A 27694-nucleotide genomic window follows, 5' to 3' on the forward strand; every position below is an offset into this window, starting at 1 on the left:
ATCAGTTTTTAATATAAAATTTAATATTCATCACTTTTGATAAACAAAATTACATAAAAATTTCCTTTAGCTTTGGTAGAAAATTACTTGAGTATATTATTATACCATTAATGTCCTGATGAAAACTAAGGGAAAGAGTTTATATAAAGCATACATGGATTACTACACCTCATTCTCACCACAGATCAGTATGTTCTCCACTGATAAGTCTGCATACAAAGTCAGGCACCTAATTTTCTCTTCCAGTCTTGACCCAATACCTGTCATTACTAAAAAAAACAGTATACCTGGTCTACTGTTTTTTTACAATTAAATGAAACTGAATTATGGAAAGAGTGACTAGCTATTTGTTCAAGTGCTTTGTAAGGCAAATTCATATATTACAACCACATGATATTAGAAATGATGGCACCATGACTTTACTCTTCAAGTATTCATTTTATTATGAGTGAAATGGTGTGATAAAAATTAGGCTAACCAAAATTAATTTTTGAAACAGTGATTAAGGAATCATTTCAAATAATTTTTTTTTATGCAAGGAATGGTTGGGTGAAATCTCAAATATCTGTTCTCCCAAATACACTATTCTCGCATTATTCATGTTCCCACTAGTTATTAACATCTTATACCACCCAAGCCTTCTTTGCTACTGCAGAGAGTTAGAATTCGATAAGAAAAAATTATTGAGAGAGGTAAAAAGAGTAGGCATTAGGTCAAAACCTTCAAAAAGACCACCATTGATAGAATAAGAGGGAGAAGTCACCCCATCAATGACTACAGTGGACAGACTAGGGAGAGAGTGATGCATAACAAGGCTTAGAGAAGCAAAAAAACCAAAGATATCGAAGGCCATAATGAAGAATTCACCAAAACCCTTGAATGAATCACATTGGACAGAAAATCACTGGTAGACCTTGCACAACAAAAAACTGTTGTTGCGATGAGAGAGAAGATAATAGGATTCTTGAGTGTTTGCAAAATTGCGAGTTGAGGAAAGTTTCAAAGACTCTGGAGATGGCAGAAAAGAGAGAAGTAAGGCAACAGCCAGAATGGTTAGAACGGTCTCCTGTCTGATGGGTGGGCTGAATCAAGGTATACTTCCAAGAAGTACAGGTTTGCGTTTTGATACTGAAACCAAATAGGAAAGCAAGGATCAGAGCACACTTCCCCAGGATTTGAGGAGATATGCTGTTTGAGCTATATGCTTTGCCACCTGTAGCTAGGAAAGTACTCAGATGACTCTGATCACTATGATCACTAGAGATATGGAAGAATGCATAAAAAATTTTCATGCTATATTAATGTTTCTCTCATTTTCATTTGCCACTTGAATTATTGCAAGAATCATTAATATTTAGTAATAGCAAGATACATTAATGCTTAGAAAAAGAAGTAAAACCTCCTGTAAGTTTTAATCCAAAAAAGTTTTAACTTAACTAAAAAGATAATGAAACTTACTGATGTTAGTATAAAAACCTACTTACAGATGTCCATAAACATATAATAAACAATGTCAGCACCTATATATAAGTAAAGAAGAGTATAAGTTTATTGGAACTCATTATGAACAACAGAAAACTGCAAAAGCTTGAGCTGTATTTTACCTGAACTTTATACTTCGTATAGTCAGCTGATCCTTTGTTATCTTTAAGGTGCCAGCCATTGATAACATCCAGACATCTTATAGATGTCTGAGCAACGTACAGTGCTGACCCATTAAAGACTGCCATTGCAATTTATTATCATGTTCGATGCATAATGTTATTCAATGGTATTTCATTAACTGTTACATGTTATACAGAAATGGACTTCATCTACTTGAGTATAAACCACATCATTACTGCAGCTTACATTTTGTGTAACTGGTATACATGCATTATAAACATACTGCCATGTACGGAATGAGAAACATTATATTCAAACATGCAATAATACATGTGTCTTCATTACCTTTATACATGTGTCTTCAGTACCGAGTAAAAGCAGTTGTAATTGTCATTTACAGACCTTCCTTAAACCATTGTCTTACAATGTCAAGTATGAAACAGAAATACGTACTAAATCTTAGTATCAGATTTTATTATTATAATCATTATACTTGATTGCCGTTTCCTGGGTCCTGGGTCAGCGAAGTAGTGCCAGGAAACAGATGAAGAAAGGCCCATCAACTCATCTACACACATATATACATTTTTTTTCATACTATTCGCCATTTCTTGCGTTAGCGAGGTAGCATTAAGAACGGAGGACTGAGCCTTTGAGGGAATAGCCTCACTTGGCCCCCTTCTCTGGACTGAGCCTTTGAGGGAATATCCTCACTTGGCCTCCTTCTCTGTCCCTTCTTTTGGAAAATTAAAAACGAGAGGGGAGGATTTTCAGCCCGCCACTCCCTCCCCATTTAGTCACCCCCATGACGCGCAGGGAATACATGAATACATACAATTCACACTTGCTTGCCTTCATCCATTCCTGGCACCACCCCGCCCCACAGGAAACAGCATCGCTAACCCATGTGTCAGCGAGATAGCACCAGGAAAACAGACAAAAAAAGGCCACATTTGTTCACATTCAGTCTCTAGCTGCCATGAACCATAAAAAATATTGGCTTAAAATATTGCAAAAGTGAATTAAAATAAATTTGGAGTACAAGACTTACATACATAGTTTAAGACACCAGGAAACTATGGAGGCATTAGGTGTGGTTGATCTGTTTTCAGTTAGGACTAAACCAGCATTGTTAGAAAACCAATTTACCCTGTAAAAGTGGTCACACATTCCCTACTTGACTAGTTTTACTAGTTAAAAGTGTAAACCATAAACCAATAAGAACTCAACCCACTGCTAACCTACTCTGATGATAAGTAATTAATCAAGAGCCAGGCTCCACTGTGAATAAAGTTATATGGCTCTTACTTCATCAACCCAGCTCTGGTTTTGAACCATATCGATAACAGTGGCAATTAATTTTCTTTGAAGCTATACGGGCTCAGTATTGAAATGTCTCTTGTATTCAGAGTTCATTCTGTATATAATACAGCTTAAAACATTACCCTGAATCACTCAATATCTTACTGAAACCAGTGAGGGGCAGCTACTAGTCTGTAACAGTTTAAGAGCTACCTGATCGGTCATACAGTATCCTTGTAAAAACCATGAAGTTACCGTTACATGTTAACCTTGCATTTGTGCACATAAATTTCTGTAATATAAGCCTAAAGGGAGATAAGATAATACCTGGATGGTTACTCAGTAATCTGGTTTATTAAATTAACCAGTTATTTTTGTAAGGCAAAAGAGATATATATTTGCATGATTAAGCTGTTGAATTGGAGAAACATAGCTTTGGAAGAGTTCATCTGTCATCTTAAATCCAACTTCATCTGCCACCTTAAATTTCAAAGTTTTGAAGGAAAAGCACAGCCGAAATTCATTAGATATAAGTTACAGGAAATGATGCACAGATACTTTGCCTCTAGGGCAGAAAAAGAATTCACTTTTACAAACAAAAAGGATGTTTTCCCTTAATTAGATCATAGGACATTAAGCCACACTATGTGGCAAAGGAATCTTTGTATTTTTGCAAGGGGACTTTCCCAGGCAAATAAGCTATTGATATTTGAATGTCTTCACATATGATTTTTTTTTTTTTTTTTTTTGTCGCTGTCTCCCGCGTTTGCGAGGTAGCGCAAGGAAACAGACGAAAGAAATGGCCTAACCCACCCCCCATACACATGTATATACATACGTCCACACACGCAAATATACATACCTACACAGCTTTCCATGGTTTTTCCCCAGACGCTTCACATGCCCTGATTTAATCCACTGACAGCACGTCAACCCTGGTATACCAAATCGATCCAATTCACTCTATTCCTTGCCCTCCTTTCACCCTCCTGCATGTTCACGCCCCGATCACACAAAATCTTTTTCACTCCATCTTTCCACCTCCAATTTGGTCTCCCACTTCTCCTCGTTCCCTCCACCTCCGACACATATATCCTCTTGGTCAATCTTTCCTTACTCATTCTCTCCATGTGCCCAAACCATTTCAAAACACCATCTTCAGCTCTCTCAACCACGCTCTTTTTATTTCCACACATCTCTCTTACCCTTACGTTACTTACTCGATCAAACCACCTCACACCACACATTGTCCTCAAACATCTCATTTCCAGCACATCCATCCTCCTGCGCACAACTCTATCCATAGCCCACGCCTCGCAACCATACAACATTGTTGGAACCACTATTCCTTCAAACATACCCATTTTTGCTTTCCGAGATAATGTTCTCGACTTCCACACATTCTTCAAGGCTCCCAGGATTTTCGCCCCCTCCCCCACCCCGTCTATGATCCCCTTTCGCTTCCATGGTTCCATCCGCTGCCAGATCCACTCCCAGATATCTAAAACACTTTACTTCCTCCAGTTTTTCTCCATTCAAACTTACCTCCCAATTGACTTGACCCTCACCCCTACAGTACCTCCCCCTTCCCTGCAGGGGCTGTGTTAACCGATCCCTCCCCTTCAGGGGCTGAGTTAACCGCCTCCTTCCCTGCAGGGTCTGTGTTAACCGCCCCCTTCCCTGCAGGGGCTGTGTTAACCGTGTCTTTACATCTTTCCTATCGTCATGATATCCGTGCTAATTACCTTGCTCTTATTCACATTTACTCTTAACTTTCTTCTTTCACACACTTTACCAAACTCAGTCACCAGCTTCTGCAGTTTCTCACATGAATCAGCCACCAGCGCTGTATCATCAGCGAACAACAACTGACTCACTTCCCAAGCTCTCTCATCCCCAACAGACTTCACATATGATAAATGCACTTATTGATGCACCTACTCCATCAGATCGTGAGACTGCATGAATGACAATAAATTTGCCCACCTAAGTACTTTCAGCATAAAAACTGTCATTCATAACAGACAGCATAAAAAGTTAATTCATTGCTTTAACAGAAATATTTCTAGACAAGAGAAACAGTCTAATCTTAAGCGCTGTTATAAAAATAAATACTTGTCAAAAATTCTGAGAACAAAAAGAATCAACCAAATCTGAACCAGCTTCAAGGATCTGACACTTTTTATATTTTGTTTAGTACTGTACTACACAGGGGATCCTTACAGAATGATGGGATTACATTCCTGGAGATCTCTCATTCTAGATGAAGGTTGTTGTATAAGTAAATGAAACCACGTTAAAAGGTGGTTATATTTCTGATCAAAAATTTTCCCAACCTAATTGTTGTCAATATACCACACTCTACCAAGATTTAACAGCCGCTGCCATTTTACTTGTAAATCACATAATATTTAACGATACTGAGAATGTTGGCAGTGAGGACTTGAGGTAGATGGTGGTGGAGTGGGATAGGGTGGAATGTATGGTATGTCATACCTTTCAGAGTAAGTTATCGATTTCGGTTGGGATAATTATTTGTTTATGCATTTGGCCAATACATTACGTACTGTAATGTTTTTAAGTCCAAGAAGATCTCACTTAAATGACATATCAAGGATGTTAAACCTTGATGTTCCATATAAATACACTACCAGTGGCTAGAATATCATAAGAATCTAAAGTTATTCAATTTAACATCATCATAATATAATTAGAACTGTAAAACTTTACAATGTATTTAAATATTTTGTTAATAATGGAAAAGAATATTAAAAAAATAAGTTTTCTTTAAATCTATAGCTGTTGCAAAAACATAGTATTGTTGCTCTCTGAACTGTCATTCTGCAGGGATTCCCTCCATTTGCTGTTGAAACTTCAAGCATGGAAAACTTGAAAATGGCATCACTCATAGTAATTAGTAATTTTAGCAATATTCATAGCATCTGGATGCGATAGTTCAAAAATTTAACGAAACTAAATGGTATCTTCTTATACAGAACTATTCTCTAAGGTCTACCACTTACACTGACATCATATATGGTATGAAATTCTTTCATATATCAACAGAGCTCTATCCTAAATCTTGAATCAGTACACTAGAACCAGCTGAAGACTTTAGAAAGAGAGAAAAAAAGTCCTTTACAACCAGACTTAAAGGCTCCAGTATCTCTGAATGTTGGAATTGCCTGTGACAGTGAAACTGTGAACCATGCCACTGACTGGAATGTTTCACATTAAGTAAAAATCTAGGCTAAAAAACATGGGAACTATATGTGTATGCTTATATTTATAGTAGGTTTCATAAATTTTTTCAACATAATGCCCATAATCTTAGCTTTCAACCACTTTTGCAACATTATCAAATATCTGTACTCACAGTGATGTAATGCATCTGTTTTACCATCATGCTATAAATATTTTTACTTGTAACTCCAGCCATGAGTCAACCTGACATAGACAAAACAAATGGTTAGAAACAAGGCACCCGTATCACAAGCTAAGCCTACAGTGCATAGTTTTTGTGTAGATTAACAACAAATAGAGCCAAATTTGATCCTTGAGGTGAATTTGGTTTATGAGTTTTTCCTTTAAAACGATGTCATTTAGTGAACCAATAAAAAGGAAAACTCCTATGTCTAGCAAATATACCTAATGTACCAGAGGACCATAGAGATATGGTTACCCTAATTTTTCTCCCTGAAAGGGGTCCTATCAGCTCTTTATCTTATGCAAGGACTCTATGGTTGCTCAGTTAAAGAAATTCCAGATGCTAAGCCAACAGTTATATCACAAGTATGCTTCAAACCTGGCAAATAACTATTAGTCATTAGTGCTTTCCTACCCTGATAACTGATGCCACAGCCAGTTGTAGTAGCCTCTCAGGCATTCCAATTCTGACTGAACTGGATCAGGCTAGATGGTAAGAATTCATGAAAGTGGACTTGCCTAACTGCTGTCTTACTGCCCCTCCTTAGTTCCCCTTATTACATTATTGCAAGATGCAGATACACTGAACTCTGAATCATTTTGTGCACTTTTCTTTTCCAGTGTCTTTGGTATATGACTTCTCTGTTATGAAAGCTTTACAAAAAAAGGAGAATGTGTTTTGTTTACAGGCCTTGACAAATCAAAAATGGGAGTCAGAATAGTCTGACTTGGGTAAAGGTTATGGTAATGGTTTTTACTCTAAGTATGTCTTGATTAGCTAATTTTATTTACATCCGTTTATAACTGACTGAACTTCACCAATCTGATTTCTTTGGCTGAAATAGAGCATTAGTCTGCTGGAGACTTGGTGACCACTTTAATATGGGGTTTGGTTTCCAAATGATATTGGTCCAGTTGATTAACGAAAGATCAATCACAGCAGATGTCTGTTGATGTGTTTCAGCTATAATATTCAATGTCAACCAGAGCATTCATGGGTATTCTTTATAGTATATGCTTAAGTCTGACTTTTAAATGATAAACACTAAATAACATATGATCGTTGTACTATATAAGAATATATTGGTCGATACTCCTCTTAATACATATTATTGTACTATATTCATACATAAACTAATGTGAAAATGCACTTTTCAGTTGCTTACGACTCCTTTAGTTTCTTGGCAGTACTCACACTATCACTTCGTTTGTGTTTTCTTCTTAGCTGAGTATTTAACTTGGTTGCAGTTAGTCCAGCAGGATAACTCAAAGCAGACACTTTTGACTTTCCTTTCCCAGTTCCACAGTAGTGTTTTACTTGAGAGAAGATAGCATCAACTGCACTTCCATTCAGTCTTACAGGAATAATGGATCTATCAGGGTGTCTGCTATGAAAACTCTTGCATAAGCTTTTGAATCCATGCACAGACAACTGGAGACCTTCCCAAGTTTGCCAAGACAAAAACTCCTTTTGTCTAGGATTTCTGACTTGAAAATCCGCAGTTGCTAGAAAGAGAAATGAACTGATGAATGAGTATGGTACACACATCAAACTGAATATATTTTGGATAAATACTTATGGCATAAAAAAAGGAGCAGCATACAGATGAGGCATTAGAATGAGAAAATATGAACAGTACTTTTCTAAGATAGCACTAAATTCATGAAGCATATTCAGGACAGAAGAATATCCACACCAAGTAAATGAATATATGAATGGATATGGCAGTTATATGTATGTAAAGGATTAACAAAGATCTTTGTCTTTAACGTGTGCATTTTGTATGTAAGAAATGTTAAGATTGTTGAAAAAGAATACTGTACTTTAAGAAGCAGTCAAAGATTACAAAATGGATTAAATTCACCAGATACTGTACCTTTTACAACAGGTATACTATTGTTTAAAGGGCTTACAGATGAAGTGTGGTTTCGGGGGGGGGGGGGGGGGGGGGGGGGGGCATGTAATGGTGTATAAGTAAAACAAGGAATCTATCTCAGATACTAAAATAACTAATTTTTACATATCGGATTTCACTTGTAGTAATGGATACATACTCGTGAGCAAACATTTTACGTCAAATGAAGTGAAGTACTTTTTCTTCAACAGGATTGTTAACATTTGGAATGATTTACCAATTGGTGTAGAAAAAAGCCAGACCATAGATTCATTCAAGCATAAAATTGATAAATATTTTGCTTTAAATCAACAACTGACATTATTTGCACCTCCTTACCTATATGAAAAGTGTTCAAGATTTTCTTTGAAAAATCAGCATATCTTTCTACTTATACCATACCAATCCATAAGTTTCTGTTCTCTTCCACCTTGAAAAACAACTTTGTTAGGATATATTGGTATGTTGCCATTTGAATTACTTGTATTTACCGCTAAATTAAGACTGCATGTTCTCCCATTTATGCCCTTCACACGTTGGTGCCTCACAGTAAGCAAGAGAAAAAAGGCAATTAAACTAAATTGCTTATACTGAGGATATAGTTTATATCTAAGACAGAAAAAAACTTACAGTGTACTTCTTTCAACCAATCACAAAACCACTGATATCCCTCCATGATATTGGTTACTGGTTTTTCACTGGTTGAACTGACTCCTAAATGGCTCAGCAAACCATTTTCAAATATTTTGTTTGTTGCAGTTAAAAACTCCCATGTCTTTTGCATCTTTTGTTTTGTGTCCTCATTTGTGGTTTCTTGAATCTCCTTTTCTAAAGCATCTATAACTTCAGGCTTCTGAAAAGGGAAATGATAAGTGATAATGAAAAGAATTTGGAACACAGCATGTGTTCATTTACACAGTATAACACCTTACATCACCATATATGACCAGTTGACTTTGTACAAAATAAATTACTGTTATGTTGATGATGTCCAATGTAAGTTCTCATTACTAAGGAACATCATAGCTCTAAATGGGTACTTCCAAGTATGTGAAGAGCCTAACTGGTAATGATAGTGGTACCATGTGGGGCATAAAAGTGTATTTTTCACTTACAATGCATTTTCAGTCAGTTTTCCTTATTTCTCACAGTAATTCCTTTTCAGTTGTTTCAACTATAGTTTTAAACACACTTTAGGGTAAAGAGCATTCATAATTATCCCATATATGTCTCTGCATCATATTAACCTTTCTGAAATTTTCTTTGATAATTGCTCACCATTTTCTGCATCAGCAAGATAAGCCACGAACAAACAAAGTTAACTCATTTGTTCACATCCATTCTTTAACTGTCATGTTTAGAGCACTAAAACCACAGCCCGCTATCCACAGTCAGGCCATTCTGTGGTTTCTGTTGAGCACTTCATGTGCCCTGGTTTATTCGGCTAGCAGCACTTTATCCCTTGTACCACATTCACTTTAACACGTAGCTCCCCATGCATAACCACTTTATCTATGCTGTCTTGTTTTATATGATGTGGGTCCAAACCAGAACAGGATAGTCTGGCCGTGGCATACAAAATTGCAGAAGTGTGTCGTGTACAGATACTCCATACTCTTTTTTTATTATTGTGCTTAATCGCCTTTTCCCGCATCAGCGAGGTAGCGCCAGGAAACAGATGAAGAATGACCCATCCACTCGTACACACACACACACACACACATATATATATATATATATATATATGTGTTCTATGAAAGTGCGCATTCATATGCACTTTGTTCGTATATATATAGTGAATGTAGGTTTGCGGCAGGGGTGTGTGATGTCTCCATGGTTGTTTAATTTGTTTATGGATGGGGTTGTTAGGGAGGTAAATGCAAGAGTCTTGGAAAGAGGGGCAAGTATGAAGTCTGTTGGGGATGAGAGAGCTTGGGAAGTGAGTCAGTTGTTGTTCGCTGACGATACAGCGCTGGTGGCGGATTCATGTGAGAAACTGCAGAAGCTGGTGACGGAGTTTGGTAAAGTGTGTGGAAGAAGAAAGTTAAGAGTAAATGTGAATAAGAGCAAGGTTATTAGGTACAGTAGGGTTGAGGGTCAAGTCAATTGGGAGGTGAGTTTGAATGGAGAAAAACTGGAGGAAGTGAAGTGTTTTAGATATCTGGGAGTGGATCTGTCAGCGGATGGAACCATGGAAGCGGAAGTGGATCATAGGGTGGGGGAGGGGTGAAAATTTTGGGAGCCTTGAAAAATGTGTGGAAGTCGAGAACATTATCTCGGAAAGCAAAAATGGGTATGTTTGAAGGAATAGTGGTTCCAACAATGTTGTATGGTTGCGAGGCGTGGGCTATGGATAGAGTTGTGCGCAGGAGGATGGATGTGCTGGAAATGAGATGTTTGAGGACAATACGTGGTGTGAGGTGGTTTGATCGAGTAAGTAACGTAAGGGTAAGAGAGATGTGTGGAAATAAAAAGAGCGTGGTTGAGAGAGCAGAAGAGGGTGTTTTGAAATGGTTTGGGCACATGGAGAGAATGAGTGAGGAAAGATTGACCAAGAGGATATATGTGTCGGAGGTGGAGGGAACGAGGAGAAGAGGGAGACCAAATTGGAGGTGGAAAGATGGAGTGAAAAGGATTTTGTGTGATCGGGGCCTGAACATGCAGGAGGGTGAAAGGAGGGCAAGGAATAGAGTGAATTGGAGCGATGTGGTATACAGGGGTTGACGTGCTGTCAGTGGATTGAATCAAGGCATGTGAAGCGTTATATATATATATATATATATATATATATATATATATATATATATATATATATATATATATCAACACCCATACACACATATACATATACATATCAACATATAAATACATATACGTACACATACGCAGACATATACATATATACACAGGTACATAGTTGTACTTGCTTGCCTTCATCCATTCCTTTTGCTACCCTGCCACACAGGAAATAGCATCACTACCCCCCTTCAGTGAGGTAGTGCCAGGAAAACAGACAAAAAAAATGGCCACATTCGTTTACACTCAGTCTCTAGCTATCATGTGTAATGCACAGAAACCACAGCTCCCTATTCACATCCAGGCCCCACAGATCTTTCAAAATTATCATGATTATATACCTGGAGTATTCTTGATGGGCAAAGAGCATACTGAAACTTTATTGTGTGCCGTCGTTCAATATAGCTCTTCCTGAGAAGGGGTGAAATTTTAGCTTCGTTATTTTCCATCTCTATATCATTCTCCAGCAGAAATTCCAAAGGTTTCCAACCGAAAGAGATGCCACCATACTGGAAGTCTTTAGATCCATCACGTTGAGATGAGTGTAATGCATTCATCATATTGATCACCTATAGTAATAAATGGATAGAGAGTGATTAATAGCCAAAATGAAGGGGTTACTCAAAACTTTATCCTGAAGTGAAATGTCCATGGGAAATATTATGCCTATATTTGATTTTAAAAAACAATGTTACATAAACAATTTAAAAAACATTGTTACATAAATTTTTCTAAAAAACAAAGTTATGTAAAACATAAAAAAAGTAAAATAACATGCTTTTCTAGGAGGCTGATAAAGAAAGTCTAGTGCTTATGTTACTTTTTATGAGTTCTCAAGATAACAATGTAACTGTTTCTAGTAACATTGAAGTATGTAATGATTCATATTAATAAATAAAAATTCCTTACCATATGATTTGGGCAAACAATCCATGATATCTGTAAAGAGGGATCAAATGGATTGGGAAAAGTAGGATTGATTTCATAAGTATCATCATTACCAACTCCTAATGGACCCCCCTCCCCAAGACTTCCTCGTAGACAAGCAGCATTCATAGTTGCAGTGTCACAAACAATAGCAATTGTTTTCAGCCTAAAATCATTAAAACTCTTGATGGTCCAGAGCAGATAATCTGAAAACCAAGAATATTTACCATCAGTTGAATTTATTTATTAGTCAAAAGCACTGACAGTTTAAAAAAAATCTTAAATATAACAAGAGATAATATCTTTGCTACTCAGTGGATGTGGAATTATTTTTACATCAGTTTTAAAGTATGTATGTTTCCTACTTAAACTACTTACCATGTATAACATGGATGATATATAGAAATGTTTCAAAATAATCCCATCATCTACACAGTAAGGCCTTTCATCTAACAGACTTGCAAAACTACCATAGATTATATATGATGACACATTAGCCTTAACAGCCTTCATTTTCTATCATAAGAGAATAAAAGGACACTTACCTCAGTCTAGAAGGCAAAAGCTTCATGAAAGTATTTCTTTTGGAATGCCCTCCACAAAAATTCAATATATAGGTCACATAAACCATCCTTGAGTATTTATCAGAAATTAGCTAGTTTTCTACAGTGTAAACAAAACTTTGCCATACTCCCCAAGACCATCACTAACTGCCAGTCTTTTCTATGTCCTGTTAAAAGTATTGTCATTAACCATGGGAATTACAATTCCATCCCTCTGACAAGGAAGATGCCAGAGTACTGTACTCTGCTTAGTCGAATTTAAATGTTTTGAAACCAGGATTAATAACCATGAGTTACCATGGTAATTATGACCAAGTACAAAGATTTTGCCAAAAAAGTTAGTATGAAGTACAAAAATTCTTAATTGAAGTACTTCAAATGCGTTAATAAAACATTATGCAAATCCCTTGATAAAAACTTACTAGCCAGCTGCTGTCCCTTCACATTGTGAGACAAATGAAAGTATGGCCCAATGATGTCAAGGTTGTAGCACATGTCTCGCCATACTGTCTGGAGGACAAATTCATCAGGCCGAGGCATTTTGGGTTCAGGTGCTTTGTTGAATATATCCGAAAGATTCATCAGTTCCTCTTCACTCAAGTCGTGGCCAACAAGGGATTCATGTACCCCATACCAGACCACCTAAATATTAATTTAATAGTGATTAGGGTTCAAAAAATCATTACATCCTACTAACTACATTACTGATAAAACTCATTGTCTAACACTCAATACAGTAACATAAAACAAAGCAAAGTTTAATGTATTTTCTACTATGGCAGAATCTAAGGGACATTTGTCCTACACTCCTCTCCAGACAAATGGTTAGGAACCAAACATGCACACATAAGCACCTGGAGGGGCTAGAACCATACATGCACACATAGAAGTACCCTACCAATGTAGCAGCATTTATCCAAGATGTATGACTGAACAGTGCTTAAGCAGGTTCTTTGATAGAAAAAATCTATGAAAAGTTCTGCTCCTCAGGTAGCAGAAAATAAAGATAAATCCAATGCCATCATGTTACCTTTCCTGCTTTGTTGAAACTGTCTAAATAAATAACAAAGCTGAAAAACATTTTAAGATTTCCTTGTGTAAAGTAAAAAGTCATGGTGCATGAAGTTATATTTGATTTCATTTCATTTGCATCATTTTCACTCCATCCTTTGGTCTTCTGCTTCTCCTCTTTCCCTCCACCTCTGACACATATATTCTTTTTGCCAACCTTTCCTCACTCATTCTCTTCATACATCCAAACCATTTCAACACACCCTTTTCTGCTCTTTTAAGCACACTCTTTTTATTACCACACATTCTCTTCCCCTTTCATTACTTACTTGAGCAAACCACCTCATGCGACATACTATCCTCATACATTTCATTTCTAACACATCCACACTTCTCTGCATAACCCGATCTATAGCCCATGCCTCACAACCATGTAATATTGCTGGAAGTGCTATTCCTTCAAACATACCCATTTTTGCTCTCTGAGATAACATTCTCTCCTTCCACACATTCTCCATAGCTCCCAGAACCTTCACCCCCTTCCCACTTCCATGGTTCCAATCACTGCTAAGTCCACTCTCAGATATCTAAAACATTTCACTTCCTCCGATTTTTTCCATTCAAACTCACATCCCAACTAACTTGGCCCTCAACCCTGTTGAACTTAATAACCTTAAGCTTACTCTTATTCACATTTACTCTCAACTTCTCCTTTAACAGAGTTTTTCAAACTCAGTCACCAACTTCTGCAGTTTCTCACTTGAATCAACCACTAGTGCTGTATCGTCGGCTAACAACTGATTCACTTCCCAGGCCCTCTCATCCCCAACAGACTGCATACTCACCCCTATCTCTAAGACTCCTGCTTTTACCTCTCTAACCACCTCATCCATAAACAAATTAAACAACCATGGGAACATCAAACACCATTGCCGCTGAACGACCTTCACTGGGAACCAGTCACTCTCCTCTCTTCCTACTCGCACACATGCCTTACACCCTTGATAAAAACTTCTCTGCTTCTAGCAGCTTACTTCCTACACCATATACTCTATAGACTTTCTACAAAGCATCTCTGTCAACCATATCATATGCCTTCAACAGATCCATAAATGCTACATATGAATCCATCTGTTTTTCCATCTCACACACATTCTTCAAAACAAACACCTGAAACCACACATCCTCTACTACTTCTGAAACCACACTGCTCCTCCCCAATCTGATGCTCTGTACATACCTTCACCCTCTCAATCAATAACTTCCTTTACAATTTAACAGGAATAGTTTCCAGTATACTCAACAAACTTGTTTCCTCTGTAGCTTGAACACTCACCTTTACCCTTTGCCTTTGTACAATGGCACTGTAAATTCATTCCACCAGTCTTCAGGTGTCTCACCATTATCCATGTATACATTGAATATCCTTACCAACGAATCAACAACACAGTCACCCCCTTTCTTAATAAATTCAACAGCAATGCCATCCAAACCCACTGCCTTGCCAGATTTCATCTTTCACAAGACTTCCACCATCTTTTCTCTCTTCACCAAACCACTCTCCCTAACTCTCTCACTTCGCACATCACCCTGAACAAAACCCCTGCATCTGCTACTACATCATTAGACATATTCAACACACCTTCAAAATACTCACTCTATCTTCTTACTTCATCACTACTTGTTATCACTTCCCCTCTTGACCCCTTCCCCGATGTTTCCATTTGTTCTCTTCTCTTACACACGTTATTTACCTCCTTCCAAACCATCTTTTTATTCACCCTAAAGTTTAATGATACTCTCTCACCCCAATTCTCATTTGCCCTCTTTTCCAACCTTTCTTACATATACAAATAGTCATCTTTTCATCTGAATTCACTGCATACATGTATATGTATTTGTATGTGAGTGGCTGTGACTCTCTTCATCTGTTTCCTGGCTCTACCGTTGCTAATGAGGGAAGCATCAATCAAGTTTGAAGAAAAAAATCAAATCACATTCAAGGATAAAAGCCTTAAATTTAATTAGTATTTATTCTTGTACTATGTAAAATGAGAAAATAATTATATACAAACCTTTGATATTACTTTCATTTGATCAATGATTAGTGCCCCTTCCCCTAGACATGGTAGTCGTCCATCTGCTTTATACTCTCTACATATCGTGAAGTACTGTTCAGCTTGCTGTGCAATATATTGCTGGAAAATACAAATACAAAATAGATGACCTGCTTTCATGACAAAGAGATTAAATTTTCTCTTGATATATGATGACTTTAAGTAATTTTCTAGTGAAACCCCCATTTATGAGCACCTCAGCAAGGATTTTAGAAAATGAAAAGATATATTTTGTTATAAAAGTGTGTACTAAATACACCATTGCACTATAATTGCACTTTCACTTCTTAACTTTGTACATGCCAAGCAACTGAGTTATTCTCAAACACTCATTAGCAAAAGTTAGGAATGAGGGAGGATGACTATCAGCTTGTTGGTATCAAAAAATTTAGAAAATTATGATGGAAAGTATGAGCATGAGAGTTTATGAAATATGATCTGTGCATAAAGGTGCAAAAACTTGAATAACAACAAAATCGAAGGCTTAAGCAATAAAAGCGATGCTTTTGGTAAAATATTGACGATTAAGTGAAAAGGACTGCATAAATTCAGATTAGAATATCAAAAAATTCAAGTTATACAAAGAAACTAGTAAACTATAAATACTGGTGTGACAGACATATAAGTTTCAGCCACATTGCACTAATGCAGAATGCCCATCATGGTTAAGAAAAAGTGGGAGGTTTTCTATGCATCAATCCATAAAATGCAAGCAACTGGATCATTGGTAGCACAGTTAGATATATGTTTGAATACAAGATGTGAATATTAGTATGTCAGTTTTATGAGTTTACAGTTCATCATTAGAAAAGCAACCTTTTACATCCGTTACAAACACTAGTGATGTAAATAATTCATAATGAAAAGGGGTAGATGAAGTATTCAAGACCAAGAATAATTTGCATACAATCAAAAACCATAAACAGAACATTATTTGCACAATCAAACTTTTTGTTCTTATATGCAAGGAGGAAATTTGAATTTCTGATCCTCAAGTTTCTTACCAGATGTGAAGTGGGATTATTTTTCACTTCAAGACTGTACTCATGGTTTGGTGGCAGTGATGGTAACTCGAGAATTCTGAATGATTCTAATGATTTGTAAGAATCTCTATTTCTCATGTAAACAGCCAAGGCAATCCTAAATGTAATCATGCTCCAACGATTGCTAGCCTCTTTTTCAAACCTGTTGCCATCCTCTTTGTCCATCTTGGCTGAAACAGAAAAAATATTTGCTTTTCAACAATCATCCACAAATGATCATAGATTCTCTAAATCAGATCCTTCATTGCCTGGTTTGCCATCCTGAAAACAGTACAACACATAATCACCTTACCATTGGATATCTAGATCCTTTATGTGCTCTTCACTCAGATATCCAGCCACACAAAGAGACATAATAACAAATATATCTTCTTCTGTCTTATGAGCTCGACAGATTTGATGCAACTCATTTGAAAATTCAGATCTTAGATATCCATTGTAAACATATTAAAAGAAGGTATCCATTATGCAGAAAGACCTGCAAAAATTAAATGTTTGAGACTGTGAGTTACTGATATCCACAAAGAATTTGTAACTAGTTTTCGTAAATAAACAGTTCTTACCAAAAAATCTGAGCATCAAATAAGTTAAATGCAGCACCTCAAGTGAAGGGAGATACTAATAATATTTTCATTAATGGTTTCAGTTATGCAGCAACCACATTGATTAAAGTAGGGTTTGCTAATCATAATTTCCGTATTAGGATTTAACATAATGCTGATAATCAAGAAATCTTTATGAAATATCCAGGCATTCACTTATTGCTAAAAACAGATGTTGTAAATCTAAAGGAAATACAAGTGGACTTACCCTGGGGTTCCTGTTCCTTGACTCCTGCAGGATGCATTTGTTGAGTCAAGTAAGTGGCCTTCTTAACATCTCCATCCCACACAATTTGTGCAGCCCATTTTCTAGAATCACTGGCCTCTCGAGCATTCCTTTTCAAGATTTCCTTTACTGCAGGTTCATGTTTCAGTTTTGTTAGTACCTCCAGAAAGTCTTTGTTCTGCTTACTGTTCAGACTAAAAGACTTTTCCTTCATATTTTCAGAGAGTTTAAGAATATCAACATCTCTCCATTCAATATATTTCTGTTTTATATTCCTATTGACTGAGGTGTTTCCAGGGTATTTTGCAAATGCTTGTGCGTATGAATTGGGAGATGGGTTAGTTCGTTTAGTTCTGCAAACGTTTAGTCTCATAAGTCCTAGTTTTTTGCTTCGATAACGAGATCTGTAATAATATATCTTATGGTTGCAACATCTGCAGGTATAGGCAAGGCCATGAACTTTACTCATCGACACAGAATTGCTTTTTCTATAAAATTTTTCACAAAACTTATCATGATATGATACTCTACCACAATACATGAATTTATCAAAAGTGTTGATAGGAATGTTGATGCCCATTGATAGACATGCGTGTATATACGTCTCACTAACTCCTGGACAGTAAAGGTACTGATTCTGAATGAATTTATTTTCAACTTTCTTTAGTATGTCTAATGACTCTGGAATATTTCTAATGTCTGTTTCCTCAAACACTTTGCCATGGACAATCAGTTTTACAGCTGACATATTAATGGTCACAAACACAGGGCTTATTATCAGATCAGCCTCACAGTCCATACTTTGTTTCTCTTGATTAACAAAGAATGCTGGATTGATCACAAACACTGAGTCAGAAGACGTGTGAGCAATTTTCAGTTTATTAGATCTGTTTATAAAAGACTGTATCTCTTCAGGTATCTGTAAAGAAGTTCATAACATTTAATTCATCATGTGTATATGGTACAACAGATATAAATATGCTTTCAACCACATACCCATCTAAAAATTACATATGCTTTCGTTGGTGACAGGTTTATATATCTAGTGTAAAGTATACGTGCATGTCTAATTACCTAACTGTGCTTTATGGGAAGGGAGTTTTACATTTATGGAGCCCCCACCTCTTGAACATTCTTTACTATCAAACATCTTTCTGGATTTCTGTATGCTGTCTGCATTTATCAATTCTTCATTCATTTGATCCCATTTAACCACCTCTTATATATTATTAAAGTACTTCATATGTTTTTAACATGTTTCTTGCTTAATTTCATGTTATTTCCCACTCTTTTCTTCTCCGAGGTGGGCAAATTTAAGGCTTCTTGCCTTTCCCCATAACTTAGCTCTCTTGTTCTCATGCCATTTTTGTTGCTATCATCTGAACCTTCTCTATTAGTTCTTGGTGCTTCTTTAGGTGCAATGATCAAAACTGAGAAGCAAATTTCTAGTTTTAGCTTATTGTAGGATGTATACAACTTGTTGAATGCAATTCTAATATTTGCTAGTATACTGTTGGTCTCCTTAACGATTTTCTTGTATATTTCTGGATAAGAGGTGGTATGAGTGGGTGGTTTGAAATAAATGTGGTATTGTGATTTGATGTTTTCTGGGGATGGGCACTGAGATGAGAGTGAGTTGGGATGATTATGGCCCAACATTTGATTAAGGAAAAACAAAATGAGAGTTGTCAGAGTTGATATATGCACTTGATGCTATGTTATTAGCTAATCCAGAGAATCTAGATACAACAGTGGATCATTTCAGTGATAGAACAGTGGACAACTTCAGTGATGTATTTGGTTTGAGGATGCTGAGAAAGAATGCAAATGAAAGTAAGACTCTCTGTTTTAGAAATCGATGGAAGTGCACAGTTTAAAACCATATAAGTTTGCTTGGTGAAGAACTCTGAGATGTAAGCTAAGTTTAAATATTTGCAAGGAGAGTTCAGTAGGGATGACAGTGGGAAGCTTCACTTAAGAGTTTTGTGAGGGAAAATATTGAAGACGAAATAAAAACTCTGGTGATTAAGAAGATCTAGGTGTTGAGTGGACAAGAAGTATGATGTATACTGGGTAGAAATAATGAAAAAATTCTGCTTCATGAGCATAAAGTAAATATAAGATAACAGATGTTGTTAAAAGATAGTGAGAAAAAGGGGATCCTGTGGATAATAAGAGACAAATCGGCAACAGTGTACTATCAAAGACTTCTAAGACAAATACTGGTATATTAAATGATACCAGCTTAGTATGCAGGAACGTACGTCCTTATTACAGCTAAAATGAAAGCAGAGGTTACTGAATAGTTTTGAGAATGGCTAAAACTTTTCAATTTGTTATAGTGTTTGGGTAATAGATGCAGTTTTGTCATTAAAGCAAATATATGTCAGAAATATTCATTGTCAAGAGGAAGCATACAAATAATTTTCCAGTATACAACAGATTGTAATCAAAGAATGAAGTTTGTTGTGAAAACAAGAAAACTAAGAATTTTTGAAAAAACTTCAGCTTTTATGTACCAACTGTGTAGTGACAGTTGGATCTCTCCAGGCTGGAAGTATAACTAGATATAATCATTAGACAAGGCTAATACTTTGCTGGTGATTGCTTGAATTCTAATTGGTCATGTCAACCAACTTTTGCTGAGTTTTACCGACATGAATTATCTTTCAAACACTTTGAACTTACTTGGCAAAATCTTGGTATCAATAACTTGCAGCATTGTTTCTAACATGCTGCAAATGGATCAGAAGGTTATCATACTCACCCATTTCATGTCACTTCGGGGGGATGAATCTGAAATCAGTAAATACATATTTGAAGAAAAAATTTAATATGAATATCAGTAAATGCCAACAACAAAAATATGATAATACGTTAAAGAGACAAAACAGATTAAATTAATATTATGTCATTAAAGTTTGAGGTGTTTCTTTAAACACTGGATATGCCTTTAAGGGTTTTTGGTAACTTTGGTGTACCATACTACACATATAACTTATTTTTTGTAATTTCTTTTTTTTTTTTAAATCTATCTCTTCTCTCAAGTTTTTGCATTTGTGTTTCCCATAATATTCTGTTTTTCCTATACATATTCCGCTTTATTATTAAGTTAAAATGCAAATTTTTTGCCATCACCACTGAGAAATACCCCTAAATTTCATTTTACTGAAGCACAAAATAGTGAAATTTCCACAATAAATGCAATCCTGCCAAATGTAAATTCCTGCAGAAACATTTTCATCAATAAAAATCAAGGTCTTCTAGGTGAATAGCACAGTTAATATCATGTTGAACAGATACCTACAGCTTCTCAGTTCAGTTCCCAACTTCATTAAACTCACTCCAGTTTACTAAAGTGACCATGGGATTTTGCAAAAGTGAATCCACTTCTTCATTCTCCTAATGCATGCAAAGATGATTTGTTAACTGAGACTAAGTCATCATTGACACCTTCACCCTTACACACCCTCATTTGGCTCAAGGTGGGGTTATGTGTGTGCATACACAAAGGAGTTATGATATGTTACTTACATACAAGGTTTTTACATAAAAGTAAAAACTCTTTCCTTGTAATACCCAAATAATAATCTCATAAGCTCATCTTCATGTTACTTATATACAAGGTTTTTACATGAATGTAAAAACTCTTTCCTTGTAATACCCAAGTAATAATCCCATAAGCCCACCTTCACAAACAAGTCCAGTCTTTATACTCAATGATAAAAATCATTCATATGGCTCCCTCATCTGAAATATGTGTGGTCCTAAACAAGTCACTTTCTAAATGTGTCTGTTCTTTTCTGATATACTTCAGCTATCTAACCTTAAATCTTCTTCACCAGAAAGGTATATTACCAGTACTGCCCATCTGGGTATTGGGAGGGTTAGTGATATCTGCTTAATGAGCCAGCACTTCAGTGGATGTCAAGTTGCACTCTTCTGACCCAGGTAGCTGTCTTTTCTTTCTGCCTCACTAACACGTGGACTACTGGCATTGAGTCCAAACTTACAATCTCTCCCTGTCTTACGTAACACTTGACAACACTTAACTCATACGGCTCATTCTTCATAATTCTAGTTTTTCCTCCGATGAGCACTGTGTTGTACAGGGTGAGAAACTTTGATAGATGTCATACCCCTACTGTGAGAATTTTCTTTTCATAACTCAATTCATCATGAGCAGTGTTGTGGACTGGTTATTCATAAAGGCCAAGTGGATGGGTCATGTTTAAGGACCTAATGAAAATGAAGCATTTGAGTAGTTGCCATCTTGTGCCAGTTTAGAAACTTATGATTTGTGACAAGTGAACAACTAGCAACTTCTCATTTGGGAGTAGTCTATCAGACACTCTCTTTTGTACTAGGATCCTCATATTTGATTGAAGAGCCAACTGTAAGAGCAACAGATCTTACCAAGCAATTTCAACCTCATTGTACCTGTTGTGATGAGAAATACACAACATATAATGGATTAAAAACAATGCAAAGCCATAAATCATCTTACCCTTTGTAGAAGAATCACCATGAACGAGCACTTCTCCCTCAGGGTCAGGGTCATCAAGGTCACTGCTCACAATATTGTCCACCTCAGTATCACCATCCACAAATCCTGTTATTGAGTCAAGCTTAGTAAATCCCAATACATTTCTGTGATACTTTCAGTGGAGATATTAATATGAAGTAATAAAAAGCTACAAAATTATAATGCAATTCAGATTTTTTACACAAGTGAAAAAGTCTCTCTCTCTCTATCCTTACAATGACCCATCTACTAACTTTGTCATCAAAGGTGCAATTGAACCCCATTACTTGGTTCCATACTTTGTGAATTTCATTCTCCAATTCATGTCCCTAAAGCAACTGTTTATCTCGGTACAGTTTCTTTTTTTGTATTTCCTCATGGGATCTGAATTTTTCTGATTATCTAGAGGTGAAGATTCATGATTAATTGATCAAATGAAATGGTGACTAAAGATGCTAAAGGTGGAAGAGCCAACAAAACTTCTCTGTCACTCATTAGTTGGTATTGAGAACTCAAAAGATGTTCTGGTGAATCAGCTTTCCTAACTATTGTATTCAGTGACATTAATAAAAGAAATTTTCCTGCAGTCAATCTGAAAACTTGTATAAATGTCTCCCTTCCCCCTTGAATATCCAGACATTTCCAGTCAATGTCTCTTTAGTTAAAATCCCCCATTGCAAGAACTTCAGTAACACCAAGCATGACTGGTCTTCCTACCTCCTGCACTAACCTAATTGTATTTTCAATGTCATCAGTAAATATTTGGCTGGTTTATCATATCTTTTGCTAGGAGGACTGAACCCTCTCCTTCTCTGTGCATATTCTTCCTGTCTCTGTCGGAGGTGTCTGTTGTATCCTCTAGGGAATACCAAGGAGGGCCTATCTCTTTTGTATATTTTGTCCCAGTAACAGCAGTAGCATTCAGGTATGATTTCTGTCAGGTGATAACTCGACTCAGACCTTTGCCATCAGCTGCTAATCTACTTGCATAAGTTTACCACTTTGAAGTCTTCTCCCACTTACTGATATTCCTGGTTTCTTTTCATTGTCGGTATTTTTCTCTGTATTATGTTCAGTTTTTGCTTTTTGTAGCTGTAATTTTGGTAATTTAAGGTAGTGTATTTCTCTGAGAGCATGAAAGTTAGCCTTGAGGGGAAATTTTAGTATATGTAATCGACAGAGTGTGAAATCTGATCTGTGTAGCAAGCAAATTATGATGAGGTGATTTTCATTTACATAGGTAAATGTAGGAACGTTAGACAAAAGCATTAGGTAGAATAGTCAGGTAGAAGGACTAGGTAGAACTTTTGGGGATCATTAGGTAGAAGTAGTAGGTTGGAACAGTAGGTAGGAACATTAGGCAGAAACATTAGGTAGAAGTAGTTGGTGGGAACATTAGGTAGAAGCCTCTGGAAACACTGCACTGAGTTGCCCTCTGCCTGTGGCATGCTGAGCAACTAAAGGCTAAGAAGCAGCAGTGTAGTTCACCAGTTATGGAGATTAGTTAGCTGTGACCACCCCCTTCAGGGAGTTTCTAAAGGAAATGGGCATAAAATGGGTATAAAATTATCATCTCATAAAATTTCTTAAATACCATGTCTGAATGTTTATATAGCTGACAGCATTTGTCTAAGAAGACAGTGTTGTTTCTGAATATTAGGAATACTCATGTAAATTATTTGTTGCGTCAGTTTTTCCATCAGTCCTATCTTAAGTACTGAAGAGAGATGAAATGTATACATCTATATAAAGGGACTATACTAGTTACACACTAAATGTGTCTTTTCCTTCTGTATACTTACCATCATCTTTTGAGAGACTCAGTGACTTGCTCCTTGTTTCCTCACCGTCAGTGGAAACCTAATTCAATGAAAAAATAATCTGCAAATATTATGGGTCCATGACTAGGATTAACATGTCATCAGAAACACTTCAAGGTTCAAAAGAATGCAATCTAAATCCAGTTGGCCTATTTCTGCTGTTCAGAAAGTGACTCATGTGTATCATCCATGCATCCCCTTTCATTGTCTTATTCCCTACATTCCCTCATGATAAAAAAAGAATTCTTGTCCATGTTTTCCCCTCATACTATCCTTTCATCTGACTTGCAGTCTTCTTCTTATATCTCTTTCATATACTTCACCCACATTGTGTTAGCAGTAATTCTTCCCTGTGTTCAAATCACAGAGGGAATCCATGTGGTATGACTGGAAGGAAAGAAGAAAGAAATAAGGGGGTGTATGAGACATGTGGTATGGAAGGGAATGCAAAGGGAATGAATTTTGGAGTGGTAGAGTGGGTGAAACAAAATACTTTGAGGTGGTTTAGGCATGTGGAAAGAATACAAGATGGGGAGTTTACAAGGAGAGTGTATGATAGTAAAATTACAGAGGTTGTTGTGAGGGGAAGACCACCTATGACATGGGGAAAAAAGTGGAACAATGCTGGAAGGAGAAAAATGGTGAAATAATGCATGGAATAGTGCAAAGGAGGCATGTACCGACAGTGATAAGGGGAGACTCTTTTCCCGTGGCCATCCCTTTGACAGGAGTTCCTGAAGGGAACAGGTGTCACAGATATAGATAGGCAGATAGAAACTTTTCACTGAAATCATGAGAGAACATACTGGGTTGATTGGACCAGTTCTGCCACATGTAGGCTTAAAACAAGGTGATTGGGAAACATAAGCAACACAGGAAGCATAGATGTAAATACAATTTTAAAAAATGACAGTGCCTCATTAAAATGTATAAATTTACTCATAAGTTATATTTAGATTGCTCTTACCTGTTCTTTCCGTTGATATGTGGCAACTTCAGTTGTGATCTTGCCCTCATGTTCTGTGATGTCATTTCTAGCCAGCCTGTCTATTTTAGTGACTCTTGTATCATTATGCCACTTTACTGGTAAAAGCCCATCTTGATTCTGGGAATTCACTGATGCTACTGCATAATGCTTTGCCAATCTGTCATTTTCATCTTTTCTTGTGGACTGCAAACTATGAAACACATCACTCCTTGTAAATTCTTTACTAGAAAAGTTTTCTTGTTCACTCCCTAATGAGGTAAGCCAATCCTGCTTTAGAACCCCTAATATGGATAGTCCATCCTCCTCTGTAGACTCACAAATGAAATCATCTGCTGCATTTAACAAGTCATCCTCTGGACCTATTTCAACTTCATTCTTGAATTTGAATTCTTCAATATATGCATTTGTGGTCGTTTCAAACTGAGGTGTTTCTAAAACTCTAGTTGGTAGACTATCATTAGCATTTCTTATTTCAGCATCGAGTCCTGAGGGCTCTGATACAGCAGTGTCAGATTCGGGGCATGTATATAGATATGGAACAGCTGGCAGTCTCAAAATCTTTTCACATGGAGGACAGCCTGTAAAGATTTAAAGTAGAATACAAGATTGGTCTTATGTACATTCACTTTAGGTAAAGTATTTGTGTTACAGGATGAAAGGAATCAAAACTCAAAGACAACATATGCTCATTTAGCTATATCCTTAGCTTGTTGCTGTGACTGTTGCACACAGTGAGATTTTGCAGATACCACAAACTTGCACCATAACCATACTACTAATGATACAACAATGATCTTTCAAACATTCTTGAAGAAATTCTAAGTCATTCATTGGATAGCCATAAGGTTTTCTGGCTACAAAACTGCAGATCACAGCAGCACCTTAAGAGACAAACTCTTTTGCTAAAGGTTTATAACATGGCTGTTGTTTTTACCATCCTGAACTTCATAAGTGTAGTAATCCATTACTTTTAGAGAATAACAGTATGGAAATGTCATACCCACCCTAGTGACAAGTAAAGCTGTTGTTGCAGTTATAAGAGAAACGATGAAGAGACTAGCTTCCGTAACAGACATAAATCGTAAGCAAAACTAAGAGGAAGCTGTATCGTCACTTTTCTAGCAATTATGACATTTTCAATGTTATTTTCAGAAACATGTTAGTCATATAGGTTTCCATGTTTGTGCACTTACTGTGACTGCACTGAAGTGTCCATTTGAGGGAAAAGTGCTTTGACTAATTTCTTCTGAAAGTTTACGTGTAAATCATTTCTTTGAAAGCCAAAAATTTACTTAAATAATATCATGTGAAAGGAATTATTTTATGAATTTTCAGGGGAGAATCTTTCCAAGTAATTCTGGATAAATTTCACTTTAGGGGAATCTAATACTGGAATATCATTGAATTAATTTGCAGAAATAAATTACTACTTTGTGGAGAGTATAATGATACTGGTGTAGGGTGATTTGGATCATTAAATTTTATTTTACTATACAAGGGATGCTGGTAGAGGGAGGTGTTATGAAGATCAGGGAAAAGGGTGACTTAAATGTAGAAAAACAGACCTAGAAATCAGTAGATCCTGTGTAAAACCTCATCTAACTTTTTCAAAAAGCTGGGATTTAATTCTTATTCGTATAGTAAAAAATTGTCAACAACGCTGATGCGTTCATTGGGAAATCTTTCATTTACGCAGATAAATTAGTTTGCATGTCAGTGAACATTCTTAGACGTGTGGCATGAAGCAACAGATGAAGAGGTCATTGAGGTTTCAACCAAAAATTAAGGTAAATCTTGGCTGCTGAGGGAAGTTAAGTGAGACTTTCATAAGCTCATGTGATTTCTGGAAGAGGGGGGCTTTGTCCTGAACTCCTGCCTTTCGATATATTAGATATCAATACAGCGTTCTCTACATCATCCCATTTATCATAAAAGCCTAGCAAGCTTTATCATGAGAGTAAATATGAGTGAATTTTGTGGTTGCACTTTTATGTTATTGCATTCACTGTTTCTAATGTAATTGTAACTGCATATATTACATTTTTTTGATGAATGATCAGTTTGTAATGGCAAGTCTAAACTTTAATATTACCAATACACAGTGGTTATTTTTCTAACTAATTAGAGCCGGTGTTTAACCAGCAAGATTATTTTTCTTTTTATTTCATTACTGGATATGTTGAATATTTCTGCAATATAAACGTCTTTAGAAATAGTGAAATTCACATATCTATTTATTCTGATGAGTCTTGCCAAAGTTTTGTGCTAAAACAGTTGAGCCAGTCAACCTTACAAGAAAATAAAACTTGAGGTATTATGAACCCTGACCATAACCCACCTTAATGTGAGCCGAAGGTTTCCCAGGGGATAAATAAAAGATATCGAATGTAACCTTATCGGCAAAATAATGGCTGACCCAGTGGTACCGCCTCGTCGGTGCAATAAGCGTTACGTTACAGGTACAATACGTCACAAAGCGTGTTACTTTTTCTCTAGGGTGGGAGGAATATTGCATATCCACCTTTCCCAGAGGTCTGGGGTTAACTAATTACTCTCAAGAGTAACCATGTACGTCAGCATTCTGCTGTAGGAGCCTGGGAAAGGACACAAGTCTAAAAACTCTATATCTCACTGCTTCATTCCACCTCTTAAGGTCTGAGCATTAAGAAACCCAACGGACAGGCCAAGGTATACCTTCAGGCGTGGTAAATGGCTGGAACCTCCATGGATTATTGGTATTATGGCTTGTCATGGCTGCCCCCAAATGCGTTCGCAGCTGTCATTGGCGGCCGTCACTCCCACGCCTTAAACGTATGGTTTTAACGAGTCAATTCTGTGTGTGTTTACA

The 27694-nt window shown here is 36.6% G+C and overlaps 1 protein-coding gene across 1 annotated transcript; it reads right to left on the reverse strand.

Annotated features, from left to right (window-relative positions):
• Positions 1-5: 5 nt before the first annotated feature.
• LOC139751833 (uncharacterized) lies at positions 6-27694 on the reverse strand. Its single transcript, XM_071667456.1, has 13 exons — positions 27541-27694; positions 24826-25424; positions 23841-23898; positions 22021-22125; positions 20281-20309; positions 17496-18432; positions 16647-16855; positions 15601-15723; positions 12937-13156; positions 11934-12157; positions 11366-11593; positions 8859-9081; positions 6-7839 (listed from the first exon to the last, which is right to left on the reverse strand). The coding sequence occupies exons 1-13, from the start codon at positions 27596-27598 to the stop codon at positions 7496-7498; spliced, it is 3357 nt and encodes a 1118-aa protein (XP_071523557.1). The 5' UTR covers positions 27599-27694; the 3' UTR covers positions 6-7495.

Source organism: Panulirus ornatus, chromosome 12 (assembly GCF_036320965.1).
Source record: "Panulirus ornatus isolate Po-2019 chromosome 12, ASM3632096v1, whole genome shotgun sequence".
Classification (NCBI taxonomy): domain Eukaryota; kingdom Metazoa; phylum Arthropoda; class Malacostraca; order Decapoda; family Palinuridae; genus Panulirus; species Panulirus ornatus.